Source organism: Hypanus sabinus, chromosome 4, assembly GCF_030144855.1.
Source record: "Hypanus sabinus isolate sHypSab1 chromosome 4, sHypSab1.hap1, whole genome shotgun sequence".
In the NCBI taxonomy this organism is placed as follows: Eukaryota; Metazoa; Chordata; class Chondrichthyes; order Myliobatiformes; family Dasyatidae; genus Hypanus; species Hypanus sabinus.
Window position 1 is genome coordinate 88,271,651 of NC_082709.1, and position 15,042 is coordinate 88,286,692.

The 15,042-nt window shown below is 41.7% G+C and overlaps 1 protein-coding gene across 8 annotated transcripts in view; it reads right to left on the reverse strand.

Moving 5' to 3' along the window:
* Nucleotides 1–15,042, reverse strand: part of ttll4 (tubulin tyrosine ligase-like family, member 4) — a 102,817-nt gene that overhangs the window by 50,865 nt on the left and 36,910 nt on the right. For 7 of the 8 annotated variants that reach the window (XR_009511703.1, XM_059967630.1, XM_059967628.1 and 4 more), the window contains exons 3-7: nt 8,249–8,313; nt 6,930–7,035; nt 5,745–5,854; nt 3,800–3,910; nt 677–753 (exon numbers count right to left, since the gene is read on the reverse strand). Coding sequence is in view for 7 of the 8 variants with exons in the window: in XM_059967630.1 (XP_059823613.1) it covers nt 677–753; nt 3,800–3,910; nt 5,745–5,854; nt 6,930–7,035; nt 8,249–8,313 (469 nt within the window). In the remaining variant the exon portion in view is untranslated. Of the gene's footprint in view, nt 1–676; nt 754–3,799; nt 3,911–5,744; nt 5,855–6,929; nt 7,036–8,248; nt 8,314–13,336; nt 13,386–15,042 lie in introns of those variants that run through there. The other variant, XM_059967631.1, reaches the window with a different exon arrangement.

Genomic DNA, 15,042 nt, shown 5'->3' on the forward strand with positions numbered 1-15,042 from the left:
CTCAGCAGGTCAAATAGCATCTGAGAGAAATCTTTGTCAGTTTATCTCTAGTATTAAAGGACAATTTCTTGCTTTTTATGTCAATTAGTCATAGAACACCAAACAGGCCTTGCAATCCAATTAGACTATTAAAGCTAGTCCCATTTATAAGCTCTCCATATAACCTTCTAAACCTTTCTAATCCATCTTTTAAATATTATTAATGTACCTGCCTCAACCACTTTCTCTGGCAGCTGATTCCACATAGATCCTTTGTGTATAGTTTAAAAAAAGCTGTCGCTCAAATTCTTAAACTTTTATTATCCTCTCACCTTATAACTTTTCCCTCTAGTTTTTGATACTCCAGCTCAGGGTAAAAGGATGAATGCAATCAGCCTTTTTCCCCCAATCGATGCCCCTCATGATTTTATACAGCTCTGTAAGATCACCTCTCAGTTTTTCCTCTAAGGAATAAAGTCCTAGCCTGTTCAGCCTCTCAAGTCCTGGCAGCAGTCTTGTAAGTCTTTAACGCACCTTTTGCAGTTTTATAACATCATTCTAACAGCAGGCTGATCAAAACTGAACACAATACTTTCCAAGTGCAGCCTCAGCCAGGGAGTGGAGATTACACATGGAGGTCAGATTCAGATAAACAGATTGTAGAAGAACATCAGGTTCTCAAGTTCCAATCACTTACCTTCTGATGCTCCCGGAGAGTTTTGAAAAGTGGTGACTTCATATGGTGTCCCCAGCAACCCAACCAATCGTACGATCCTGAAATGCACACACATCAAACTTTCAACTCAGGAAGGGTGGTTTCTCTCTCTCTCCCTTTTCGTGCCATCCCATCACATGCAAGATTATCCTGCAACTTCTCGATCTGAAGGCCATTTGTTATGTTTGAACCCACCTGTGTACAGGAGAATATTGCAGGACAATGTGATATATAGATAATGGCCACTTTATTACTTACACCTGCTTGTTAATGCAAATATCTAATCAACCAATCATGATAGCAACTCAAAGCTAAAACCATGCAGATATGGTGAAAAAGTGCAGTTATTGTTCAGAATGAGGAAGAAATGTGATCAAAGTGACTTTGACCATGGAATGATTGTTGGTGTCAGAGGGGTTGGTTTGAGTATCTCAGAGACGTGGGATTTTCATGCACAACAGTCTCTAGAGTTTACAGATAATGACTCTAAAAACAGAAGACATCCAGTGAGTGGTAATTCTGTGGGCGAAAATGCTCTGTTAATGAGAGGTCAGAGGAAAATGGCCAGACTGGTTCAAGCTAACAGGAAAGCACCACTAACTCAAATAACCATGCGTGTTACAACAGTGGTGGGCAGAAGAGCATCTATGAACTCACAACACATCAAAGTGGATAGGGTACACTGGGTTCCACTACTGGGCTACACTGAGGAGCCCAGCGTAGCTTCCACTGGATGCCCAACCAACTCTTACCCAATTTAAGACACTACGCACATCAGAGAGAGGACCATAGATACACATTGGTGAAAGTTATACAAAAGCAGTGCTTAAACTACCAGCAATCAAGGGAATTGGCCTCAAGATATAAAAAGTTTCAAATCCCTGCTTTACAACCAGGGTATCCAAACAGCTAAATAAACCTGAAATATTAAATTAGAAACATAGAAAACCTACAGAACAATACAAGCCCTTCAGCCCACAATGCCGTTCTGAACATGTATTTATTTTTAGATATTACCTAGAGTTACCCATAGCCCTCTACTTTTCTAAGCAAAATAAACTGCTTATAAATTGTTGCAAACATCTAAAATTATATTTTTACCAGGACACTGCTTGGATTTACAGAGAATGTCTTATGAGGACAGGTGGATTATGAGGACAGGTGGAATGTGCTTGAGTTTTTCTCTTTGAAGCAAAGGAGGATGAGAGGCAACTTGACAGAAGTATACAAGATGATAAAAGACAAAGATAAAAGTGAACAGCCAGAAACTTTTTCCAGGATGAAAATGGCTAATACGAGTGGGAATAATTTTAAGTTGAATGGAGGACAGTCGAGGAGGGATGACAGGGGTAGTTTTTATTTCACTTTTTGCACAGTGAAGGGTGCATGGAATATCCTGTGTAGTAGAGGCAGATCCATTAGGGCCATTAAGGAAATACTAGATGGACACATGAATGAAAGAAGAATGGAGGGCAATGTGGTAGGGAAGGGTTAGATTGATCTTCGAGTAGGTGAAAAGGTTGGTTCAACACCATGGGCTGAAGAGAATGTACTGTTCTGTGTTCTGCAAAATATGCTATCCTCCCCAGAGTGGATTACCTGTGGCTTCAGACTGCCAGAAATACATTTGATGCTTAAATGGCTCATCTCGTTGAAGAACCATAAATTTTGACTTTGCCAGCAATGGCAACACCAAAACACCAAATGAGGAAAAATATTATCCCAACCTCTGCTGAGAATGTTCAAAGTTACCTACACTAGAATCAGCTAACTGCAACATATTCCAGTCTAAGTACTGCAGGACATTTAAGAGCCAAGCTGAAATTCCACTTTTATTATTTTAGCTACTATTTTGAGATTCCAATGGACATATTGAGAATCAAAGAGCAAGATCTTTATCATATTCGACCATAAGACATAGGAGTAAATTAGGCCATTCACAGTCCCACGAGTCTGCTCTGCCATTCCATCATGGCCGATTTATTGTCCCTCTCAATCCTGCTCTCTTGCCTTCTCCAGTAACCTTTGACACCTTTACTGAGACCCTCTGTTGGTCAGGGTCAACATGTATATTCCACCCTAGCTACCTGTATGATATGCAAGCCAGGGCAGTATGATATGGAGAGCAAGCTGTTGCCTATGCAGCAGGCTCCCCTTCTCCACGTAGCTGATGAATCCAAAGGAAAGGAAGGGACCGATACAGTTTGACTGTCAAAGGAGTTAGCAGTCAGCATTTAACTCAACAAAGGACTGCCTCAGGGATTCCATCTCTGGGTTTTTCCTTAGGGTTTATTCTCAAAGCCTTCCCCATGACTGGGTGTAGCAACAAGGCAGTGGAGATATGAGATCAGAGTTTTTCTTCTCTTAGCTGAACTGCCAATCATGGACGAAGAGCCCCATCTGCCCAAAGCGACTAGTTTTAAGGCATGTAACCTGCTTTTGCCCCTTTTCCTGTCAAATAAAAACCATTCAGCCAGGGTTAGTAGCTAAACAAGTGAAGGCCAGGAAGTGAACTTAGTTGTCAGAGCTTATATAAGACGCATGTCATTGGGAACGTTTTCACAGGTCATGGGAGCTCATTGCCACTACCAACCGGCAATGGCAACCTAACTAATCAAGAACCTATCAACCTCCATTTTAAATACACCCAATGACTAAACAATGAATTTCACAGATTCACCAACTTCTGGCTAAAGAAATTCCATTAAAGGCAACAAACTAGTTCCATTTATAAGTACTTGTAACAAGTACAATCAAAGATTAGTTTCCATTTTCCATTTCCATTTACACTCACACAAGTAAATACATTGCAATTATTTGCTAATGTTAGATGGACAATAGCTCTCAAATCTGCAATCTCTAAAATATAGAAGGCACACATAAATTAGCAGGAGCTATCGATTCCTCTCAGAGCAATACTTCACAGTGACCTTCATTGTCACTGGGTCTAGATACAGGAACTCCCCACTCAATCCCAGTATCAGTTCAAAAGGCAGTAGTTCACAGTCACCTTCTAAAGGACAATTAAAAGTTAAACAACAATTAAAGGATAGGCAATGCTCGGATGCTCTCACCATGTAAATGAAAAATAATGCAATATCTTACTTTTAGTGATTTTGAAGTGGGATCTGGCTACAGTGTTTTTCACAACTATGGGGGTTACAGCTGACATCTTCCATTTCATTTGCTTCCTTTGCTCCCTTGGCAACTGTTCGACTATAAAGGTGACAATACAAGAAATTAAACAAACAAAATTTATATTACATTAGGGCGTTATGATAGTGGCATGCTTAGCACAATTGCTTTACAGCACCAGCAATAACCAATTGGGTTTTGATTCCCATCTCTGTCGGTTAAGTTTGTACATTCTCCCTGTAATACTGTGGGTTTCCTCTGGATGCTCCAGTTTCTTCCCACATTCCAAAGATGTATGGCTAGTGTAGATGAATTATGGGCATGCTATGTTGGCACTGGAAGCATGGTAACACTTACAAGCTGCCCCTATCACACCTAACACTATGAAAAGTTCAATTATTTAAAACAGGAAGCAGACAAAACACATGGATCAGCCAAGATTGGAGCTTTAATTTTTTGTGTGTTTGAGTTAGGTTCACTTGGCTGGTATAGTGTTACACACAAGAGTCCTCAGGCATTATTTTTTACGAATAAGAATTACAGGAAACACACACAAAATGCTGGAGGAGCCTAGCAGACCAGGCAGCATCTACGGAAAAGAGTACTGTCAGTGTTTCGGGGATTTTCTCTTTTTAAGAATTACAGGAATAAGGCAATGAGAAAGGTAGCAACAATCCCCTTCTCTCAATACCTCTATCTCCGTGATATCTGCTCTCAAGATGTTTTTCATTCTAGAACGAAGGCGATGTCCTCCTTTTTCAAAGAAAGAGGCTTTCTCCACCATCCACCATCAATGCAGCCCTCAACTGCCTCTTCCATTTCACACACGTCCCCATCCTTCCGCCACCCCACCAGCCTCCATGTTCAGCACATAATTCTCTGAAACTTATGCCACCTCCAACAGGATCCCACCACCAAATACACCTTCCCCTCTCCCCAACTTTTTGCTTTCCACATGGATTGCTCTCTACACGACTCCCTTGTTCATTCGTCCCTCCCCACTGATCTCCTTCCTGGCACTTATCCTTGCAAATGGAATAAAGTGCTACACCTGCCTCCACACCTCCTCCCTATCATCCAGAGCCCTAAAGAGTCCTTCCAGGTGAGGCGACACTTCACCTGAGAGTCTGTTGGGGTCATTTACTGTGTTCGGTGCTCTCGGTGTAGCCTCGTATATATCGGTGAGACCCAATGAAGACTGGGAGACCCGTTTCACCGAGCATTTACACTTCGTCCACCAGAACAAGTGGGATCTCCCAGTGGCCACTAATTCTACTTCCCATTCCCATTCTGATATGTCTATCTATGGCCTCCTCCACTGTCGTGACGAAGCCACACTTAGGTTAGAGGAATAACACCTTATATTCCGCTTGGGTAACCTCCAACCTGATGGCATGAACATTGATTTCTCAAACTTCTGGTAATGACACCCCCCCCCCCCACCTGTTCACCATTTCCCATCCCTCCCTCACCTTATCACCTGGCCCTCCCATCACCTCCCTCTGGGCTCCACCCCTCTTTTTCTTTCATTCATGACTTTGTCTCTTCCACCAATCAACATCCAGCTATCCCTCCCCCTCCAGATTTTACCTATCACTTAGTGTTTCTCTATCCCCTCCCCCACCTTTTAAATCTACTCCTAGATTTTTTTCCTCCAGTCCTGCCGAAGGGTTTCAGCCAGAAGCATCAACTACTCCTTTTCCATAGATGCTGCCTGGCTCGCTGAGTTCCTCCAGCATTGCATGTGTGTTGCTTGGATTTCTAGCACCTGCAAATTTTCTCTTGTGATTTGAAAATAGTACATTAGACTTAATTGAGATCAGCAGAAATTTGTTAATTTATTTTTCATTGTAAATAAAAGGCATTTGTTAATTAGTATAATTATCCTAAATAAGATTTACATTTCCTTTCTTACTTTTCTCATTCGGTGTCCCAAAGTAAATCATCAAAGGCATATCATGAAACAGGCTTTTTATTAATGCTGGCTTAGCAACTTGATGTTTACACCCAACATCAAAAGCATTCCTAAGTAAAAGAAAGAACAATTAGATCTGTATTAGAGCACGGCCATGAATTTACTATGCTATAAATACCTTAAGAACAAATAGTTGTTATAGTCTCAATATGAAAAACTCCCAACTACCTAGTCCATACTAGCAACTGGAATTCTAAGGAAGCATTTATCAACTACAACGGAATAAAACCCTTTGGAAAATACAGATTAAGGAGTTAGGTGCCCAAAAAACCCTTTATTAAGCAAAAATTACTTAAGCAGGTGGTACAGTAAAACATTACATTTTATAGGGGATATCAGTTGCTATTAAAAGGTATAAAAAAAAAGTTGGAGACTAGTCAAATTCTTCCTAATATTTGGTGGCTGTGGCATATCAAAAGCAAATCAACTTGTTTTGATAAGGTGAGCAGACATGGTGAAACTTAAAATTCATTCATCCCATGATTATTGTTGGATAGTAGGAGAGCAAGTGAGTCAGTATATACCCCCACTTAAGTAGCTTTGTTAATAATAAAGTAGCTTAATTAATATATTGCAAACTATTAATTATAATACATCTCTTTTTATATATATCTCTCATTTTTTTTTAAACGTACTACACTGAAATGCTGTCACAAAACATTTCATGACATTGTAATATTTTATTCTGTGCTCCGTAATTGCTTTTCCCTTGTACTATCTCAATCCAGTGAGGAGATGAAATCACCTGTTATAGTGGAAGTTTAGTAAGTGGATGTTTGCTAACCAGAGGAGACCTGTATAATTCCTTCAACCGCACCAGAACAAGTGCAACATCTCATGGTGGCTGCTCACCACTGCCTACTGTACGATAATTAGAGATGAGCCACCAAATGTTAAGTACTTACATGTTTAAAAAGACCACACTATAAATAAGACTACATTTATTCATCCTGAATGACAATCTATACAACTTCTACACAAGCAGGTACATAGCAAAGACAAAATCTCCTCAAAATGTGGCAGAAAGCAAAAGGAGAAGTAGCATACTGAATTCCAGGGAGTAGACTAGGAAACCGCAGGTACATGGAGTCAAATGAAATAATGTTGCTTTTTCAGAAAACCTACTTTATATCAGGAGACTCAGGCATTGCTTCATTAAAATTCATCTTGGTTGAATCGTCCACTGACATCGTAGAACAAGAATCTGCAATCGTTGAACACTCAGACTCTTCTGAAAAGTAACAAGAGGTATTTATATAAGGCTACTTAAATATCATAAAGGATTAATATAATTCTGAGAACAGCCCTTTATCATTAAAGTACTTCTCAAAAGGTAAGATGTCTAAGGAGTGTAGCACAGATTAACTTAAATATGGATGATTCAAGTGTTTATGTCTGCTAAATTAACCTGAGTAGAGTCTATACAACTTTTAGGTTCAGTTTTAGACCTGACAAGAAAATGATCACAGAATTATTATAGCATGTATAGAAGCCATGCAGCTAATCAAGAATAGGCCATCTTTCTGCGAGATCTAACTGGTTAATCCCATTTTCCCCACAGCATTTCTTACTCCTCTATCTATTCAGACCTGATTATACTTGAACAGAATTATACACAGTTTGTAGCCTGAAACTACACTTGGAATCTTGAGAACATTTTTCCCCAGGAGAGAGGGTAAATTTGCTGGTGGGGGAAATGCTGATAATTTGCCATTTGTAGCTCCTAGGGTGTTTAATATGGACAAAGTAAGCAGGCTAGGCAACTATTCTTTAGATTTTAAAGAATGAGGCAACCTTATGAGACCAATAAAATGCTTAAAGGACTTGACATGCTAGAAACAGAGAGGGTGCTCTCAGAGAGAGTGTCAAATAACAGTTAGTACCTTAGAAGGGCAATGAATGCTCAGTCACTGCAATCAAAATGGAAATTGATGTATTTTTGGATATTAGAGTAATAAATGGAAATGGAGATGAAGAAGGTAGAAGATCCACTGGACAGAACAAACTCAAGGAACTAAGTGCTCCTGCTCCCATTTATGATGTTCTTCTGTTCTTTGTGGGCTCTGAGTCTTGTGTAAGGAGAGGTGATCTTATATTCAAGGAAAAGTTCTTGCAAATCTCAAAAAACCAAAAAAAAGCAATAAACTACTTTGATTCAATCATCCTAAATATTAAAACTAAAAACTGGGAATGAAGATAGATTGAAGAAAGGTCCTAACACTCAATTAAAAAAACAGACTAAATCTCAAAGCTAGATGCAAAATTTTAAAAATAACGATGAAACTACTCAATAGCTTGAAGCCCAAAGGCTCCATTAGGAATTTGGAACAAAGTTAAACAACTTGTTACAACAATATCCGCAGCATTTAACATAGGCTTGGTGTTTCTAGGGGGTAACATGAACACAACAGAATCTCTAAAGAACACCCAAGAACCAAATTTACCATCACAGTCCTGGCTGCTGGCATCTTCCAAATCATCTGCAAAGTCTTCCCCTTCAATGTCAACACTAGTTTAAAAAAAACATAATTTAGATGATTTCCAGAGTATTACACTCTTAATTATCAGAGTCATTTTCTTCAAAGTAATGTGTTTTTTCCACATAAAACTCTTGATAGCCAGGAAATTTTTAATAAAATGGTTGAAAGATGAGATTTTCACTGCATCTTGGTACGTGTGACAATAATAAATCAATACCAAACTATATGGTTGACAGCAACAGCAGCAATTGATATGAGAGGGGAAAAGAGTAGAAAATTATATAACTAGTTCTGCTTTCTGCTGAGTGACAGAGCTAAGGTAAGAAACTCACCCAGTAGGAAAATATATAACAGTTTACAACTTTTTAATAGAGCAGACAAAAACATTGTTCACTTTCTCTAAAAAAGAAAGAGGAACATGTTTCAAGCACTGATAAAGGGTCTCACCCAAAATATTCCCCTCCATAGATGCTGCCTGACCTGCTGAGCTCCTCCAGAATCTTACTTGCGCTGCTCTGTATTTCCAGCATCTGCAGAATCTCTTCGTGTTTATGACTTGCCTCTATACATTATCTCCTCTTCCACTGAAAAAGTGACTTGTAGGCATAACATTTCCATCAGTGCACAGGAACAGGCCCGATGGCCTATGAAGTCTGTTCCAATCATGATGCCAAATTAAACTATGCCCATGGTCTATATCCCGCCATTCCTTGCTTGTTCATGTATTCCTCTGATTCTTATCTCCACTTCTACCACTCGTTAAATGACCTTTAAACTTTCCCTTTTTCACATTAAAAGCTGTGTCAAATAGTGGAGAATATTTCTAACCTGGGAAATAGACTATCTACTCTTTTAGACATTCCCAGTTTGATTCTGATGAATGGCGAGCAGATCACAAGCAAGCTAAGAGAAAAGCCCTTCAGAATTTGCAGCAAGAATAGATCAGGATCACATAGTGATAGTTACTGCACTCTGCTCTAGAACATAGCACAACAGTACAGGCCCTTCAGCCCACAATATGTTGACCTTTTAACCTACTCCAAAATCAACCTAATCTTTCCCTCCCACGCAGCCTCCATTTTTTTTTATCATCCATGTACAATCTAAGAGTTACTTAAGTGTCCCTAATACATTTGTCTCTACTACTACACCCAGCAGCGTGTTCCACACATCCATCACTCTCTGTGTAAAGAACTTACTTTTGATAGACCCACCCCCATATTTTCCTCCAATCACTTTAAAATTATGGCCCCTTGCATTAGCCATTTCTGTACTGGGAATAAATCTCAACTGTCCACTCAATCAATGCCTTTTATCATCTTGCACACCACAAAAAGGCACTCACATCCTCCTTCACTCTACAGAGAAAAGCCAAGCTTGCTCAACCCATGCTCAAAAGACATGCCCTGTAGTCCAGGAGGCATCCTGGTAAATCTCTGCACTCTCTCTAATGCTTCCACATCCTTCTTGTAATGAGGCGACCAAAACTGAACACAATATTCCAGAGCAAACACGAGGAAATCTGCAGATGCTGGAAATTCAAACAACACACACAAAATGCTGGTAGATCACAGCAGGCCAGGCAGCATCTATAGGGAGAAGCACTGTTGATGTTTCGGGCTGAGACCCTTCGTCAGGACTAACTGAAGAGAAAGATACTAAGAGATTTGAAAGTAGTGGGGGGAGGGGGTAATGGGAAATGATAAGAGAAGACCGGAGGGGGTGGGATGAAGCCAAGAGCTGGAAAGGTGATTGGCAAAAGTGATACAGAGCTGGAGAAGGGAAAGGATCATGGGACGGGAGGCCTCGGGAGAAAGAAAGGGGGAGGGGGGAGCACCAGAGGGAGATGGAGAACAGGCAGAGAAAGAGAGAAAAAACAAATAACTAAATATGTCAGGGATGGGGTAAGAAGGGGAGGAGGGACGCATTTCTCCCTCCCGCCCCCCCCCCCCCCCGCACTACTTTCAAATCTCTTAGCATCTTTCTCTTCAGTTAGTCCTAACGAAGGGCCTTGGCCCGAAACGTCGACAGTGCTTCACAATATTCCAGTGTGATTTTATAAAGCTGCAATATTACCTCGTAGCTCTTGAACTTAATCCTCCTACTAATGAAGGCCAACACATCATATGCCTTAACATGACAACTTTGAAGGATCTATGGACATGGACCCCAAGATCCACCTGCTCATCCACACTGCCAAGAATCCTGCCATTAACTCTATATTCTGCCTAAAAATTCAACCTTCTAAAATGCATCACTTCACACTTTTCAGAGTTGAATTCCATCTGTCACTTCTCAGGCCTGCCATGCATCCTGTTAATGTCCTACAAAAGTCCTCCACACTATCCACAAATCCAACCTTCATGTCATGTTTAATACTGGGAGTACTCTGTAGCACCCACCCCCCACCGCTTCCAAACCACCCCCCCCAACCCCATAGCCACTGGGACAATGAGCAACAGATAAATACAGTACACAGGTTTAGGAAAGTTGCAAAAACTACAGGGTTATTGTCATGGTTGACTTCGACCTCCCTAATATCGATTGGCTCCTTAGTATAAAGAGTTTAGATGGAGGTTAAGGGTAAGCATTTTGATATCAAGGATGAAGGCATTGGAGCTTCTGGAAAAGATAGAGAAGTTCCTGGGGGCAGACAGGACATTACCCAGGGTACTTTGGGAAGCGAGGGAAGAGATTGCTGAGGCTTTGATGACAATCTTCACTCCCTCCTTGGCCAGAGGAGTGTACCAGATGGTTGTACGATGGCAAATGTTGTTCAAAAGTAGGTAATAAGGAAAATCCTGTGAGTCCTACATTAGTGATGGGCAAATTATTGGAGAGGATTCTTAGGAACTGAATTTACAAGCATTTGGAGAAGAACATTCTTATTAGGGATAGTCAGCATGACGTTGTGAAGGGAAGGTTGTGCTTCGTGAGCCTGACTGAATTTCTCAAGAGGTTGACAAAGCAAACTGATGAAGGTAAAATGGTGGATGTTGTGTATAATGAGTTTTAATAAGGCATCTGACAAGGTTCCCATGGCAGAATCATTCAGGAAGTCATGAAACATAGGGTCCATGGAAACTTGACTGCGCAGATTCAGATTTGACTAGCCCACAGAAGATGATAGAGCGTATTGTATCTGGAGGTTGTGACTAATGGTGTTCTGCACAGATCTATTCTAGGACTCCTGCTCCTGGTGAGTTTTGTAAATTACTTTTCTTTTTTAAAAATGGAAGCTGAGGGATGGGTTAGTAAGTTTGTAGATGACAAAAAAAATTTGAGGTACTGTGGATAGTACAGAAGATTGTTATCAGCTACAAGAGGTTAAAGATAAGTTGCAAAATTGGACAGAAGTAGCAGATGGTGTTTAATCTGAAAAAGTGTGAAGTGATACATTTTGGAAGATCAAACTTGAAGACAGAGTACAAGGTATTCTTAGCATTGTGGAGGAACAGAGGGACTTTGGGTCCAAGTCCATTGATCCTTCAAAGCTGTTGAGGAAATTGACAGGGTGATAAAGGGATATAGCCGACTGGTCTTCATTGATGGGGGGGTGTGGGGGTTGAGTTCAAGAGTCATGACCCAATGCTGCAGCTCTATAAAATTCTGCTTAGACCATACTGAGAGTATTGTCCTCAGTTTTAGTCACCTCACATTAACAAGGATGTGGAGTTTCAGAGAAGATGCAGAGATTTACCAGATGTTGCCTAGATTAAGAGAATATGTCTAATAAAGAAAGATTAATTGAGCTAGGGCTATGGATGAGAGATTGATTTGATAGTGGTATATAAGATTATGAGAGGCATAGTGGACACCCAGCCCCTTTTCCCCAAAATGGCAATGATCAATACCAAAGGAAATCCATTTAAGGTGATTGGAAGGAAGTTTAACAGAGATGTCAAAGGTACATGTATATATACATATGTAACACCCTGGGAAAGGTGCTAATGTAATGGTCTGTCTATAAGGTGTTCGGGTTAGGGTTAGAGATAACGGGTGCTTTGGAATGTGAACCATCCAATGATTGTTTCCGTGCCAGGGTGATCTGGGTCTTTTGTTCAGCGGGAGATAAAGAGAAAAGTTGCTGGAGGAAGGAGATCGTAGGACTCAACCCAATCTGACAAAGGCCGGGGAGATTGAAGGAAGATCAACAAAAGGGAAACTGTGAGCTCCAACTTGTGCACATTAGACTGTTATATTCAAACGGGCTCTTTTCTTTTTTTGCTTTTTCTTCACTAACCCTGTAGTCAAATCAAGAATTAAAAAGCTAAATTGTTTAATTGTATGCAGTGTACTGTCTTTTATTTTGTGGTACTGATTTGTAACAGGGTAACAAACCACACAGCATCCAGACAAAAAGGGGGGGTTTCAGGGTGGATTCGCATCTCAAACTCACCCATTTGGCAGGGCCAGAGATAGTCTTCCCTAGAACTACGCAGCCGACAGAACCTGAGGATTACAATTGTGGCGGTATTGTTCGGGATTGATTTTATTGGATGCTGTGTGATTGCCCTGAGCATTGAACCAGTAGGTTGTATGTTTAAGTCTATGCTAAACTATTGCCCAGTAAAATGATTACGATACATGAGTATGGATGCTGCCGGGATTGAGCAGTGGTGTGAATCTACGGGGTTACTGGTAATGAATGTGTACGTGTTGAGTGGGGTAGATACTCGTACTCCTGATGTGCCGTTAATTCGACTTGTAAGTACTGTTAAAGCTGTAGGGAAAGTTACGAGTGTGGGGCGGAGGTTTGATATAATGACAGACATAGACTTTTAGTTCAGACTAGTGCTGGCGTAACGGCAGTGGAACTACCTGTTACAATTGGGGCCCAGGGTCGGGGGGAGGGGGGGGGGTGCCTTGGACTGTCCATACTTTCCGGGAGGAGGAAAGCAAGGGAGCAGGCTGAATCACAAGTCAAGTCTCCCGTAGCTGGGAGCGGAGACTTCAAAAACAGGGTTCTCTCATTTCTGTAGTGCAAGGGGAAGGAGTTGTCTGATTTGGAATGTCTAATTAGTCCCCCAGCAAGGAGGTAGCAGACCTTACCTCCCTGGCGAATAAATGGGAAAATGCCCAGATTCAATGTCCCAGCTATGGTAGCCTGTTCTCAGTGTGTACTCAGGATCGAAGTCCACCCTGAAAGGGGAAAGAGGAGTATGCGACTTGGATGGAGCAGACCTCTGAGTTGTTAGATGAGTGGCAGTGCACTGCTGACGTAAAACAACAGTGATTGGTTCAAAGTTTGAGCGGGCAGGCTGCTGACCTAGTGAGATCTGTAAAGGCACAGAACCCACTTGCCACTTCTGCACTCTACATGTAAGCACCAGTAAAGGTGTTTGGTGCAATGGGAAACCCAGTGGAGCTCATGGTAGGGTTTCAGAACATGTGTCGTGAGGAGTGGAGAAGCCTTCTGCCTATATTTTCGGCTAGAGAGGTAGTTAAATTGCTTGCGGCACAGAGGGGCCATTCAGACAGCTGAGGTGGATCAGTTATGAATGGACCAAATAGCGAAAAGTGCCCAGTCCCAGATCACTTGGGGTCTCTGACTGTCTCACAAGATGCACTCCCCTCCCCTCTCTCATTTGTTAAGCTGATTGGAGAAGTACAAGGGGAGGAGAATGCATTGTTATCTGTGGGTGTGCCCAGCACCCCCCCGCCCCCATATGATGGAGCTGATAGGGAGGCATTTCCTCTAAGGGGATGGACTATGCAGAGGACTGCTAGCAGCCAGGGTCCTGTGAGAAGGGAGTGACTGATACTGCCTGTAGCGAAGAGGGACACTTCAGGAAGGAGTATGAACAATGGGAAACCCCCTGGAACCTAAGCAATGAGAGACGTTAGGAAAACTTAAGAAATTCAGTGAGGGGACGGCCTGACATATTGGGGGGAAAAAGTTCCCAGAATATATCAAAGAACACCCTAAAGCAAAAAAACCATATTCCCGGAGGCTTAGTGGAGCAAAGCTCCACTGTATCATTAAGATAGAGGGCATTTATGCTAGAGCCATACTTGACACAGGGTCACAGGTCATTTTGCTGTAATAGTCATTTTACAACCAGTATTTGATGCATTTACCATTGACGTCACTCAGTGCACCAGAGATCTGGGGTCTTAGTGTGGGAGGTTATCCAAATAATGGTTATTTGTCAGTGAAGCTGGAGTTTTCGGAGGCCAATGTGAGATTGGTTGAGGTCCTTGTTACATTAATACTGGTTTGTCTGGACCCTGTTGAGAAGGGCGGTGTTTCAATTCTTGTGGGGACCAACATCCCTATTGTGAGGAGGCTAATGGGAACCTGCAGGGAGAAAACTGGAGAGAGCTTTCTGAGAATACCGTCTGTTCACCTGGTGTTTGAGCTGCTTTTGAGGAAGTGGTGGCTGCACTGGGCCAGATAACGAGTTTAAATGAGGGACTATGGGGTATCAAAGTCAATGGTGATATGGCACAGGGAAGTAGCGAGAGTAATGGGAAACCCCAAATTTCCTGGAATGCCTGAGAAGTCAGACGTGCCTGCTGGGGTACTGGCAAGGCCTGAACTGCAGAAGCCCTCCATTGTACAGGTGAACAGGATGGCAGCAATTCTCAGGAAAACTACAAAGAGGGAGGTCACCTTCAAGTGGGGGATGTCCCTGGCACACCTCTTTCTGGTGACAGTAATGGCTAGAATCCCTATGAGACAAGCCGGGGAGAAACTATCTGCAAAAGGGGGAAAGTTGACCATTGAGTCATTCAACTTTGGAGACTCCCCAGTA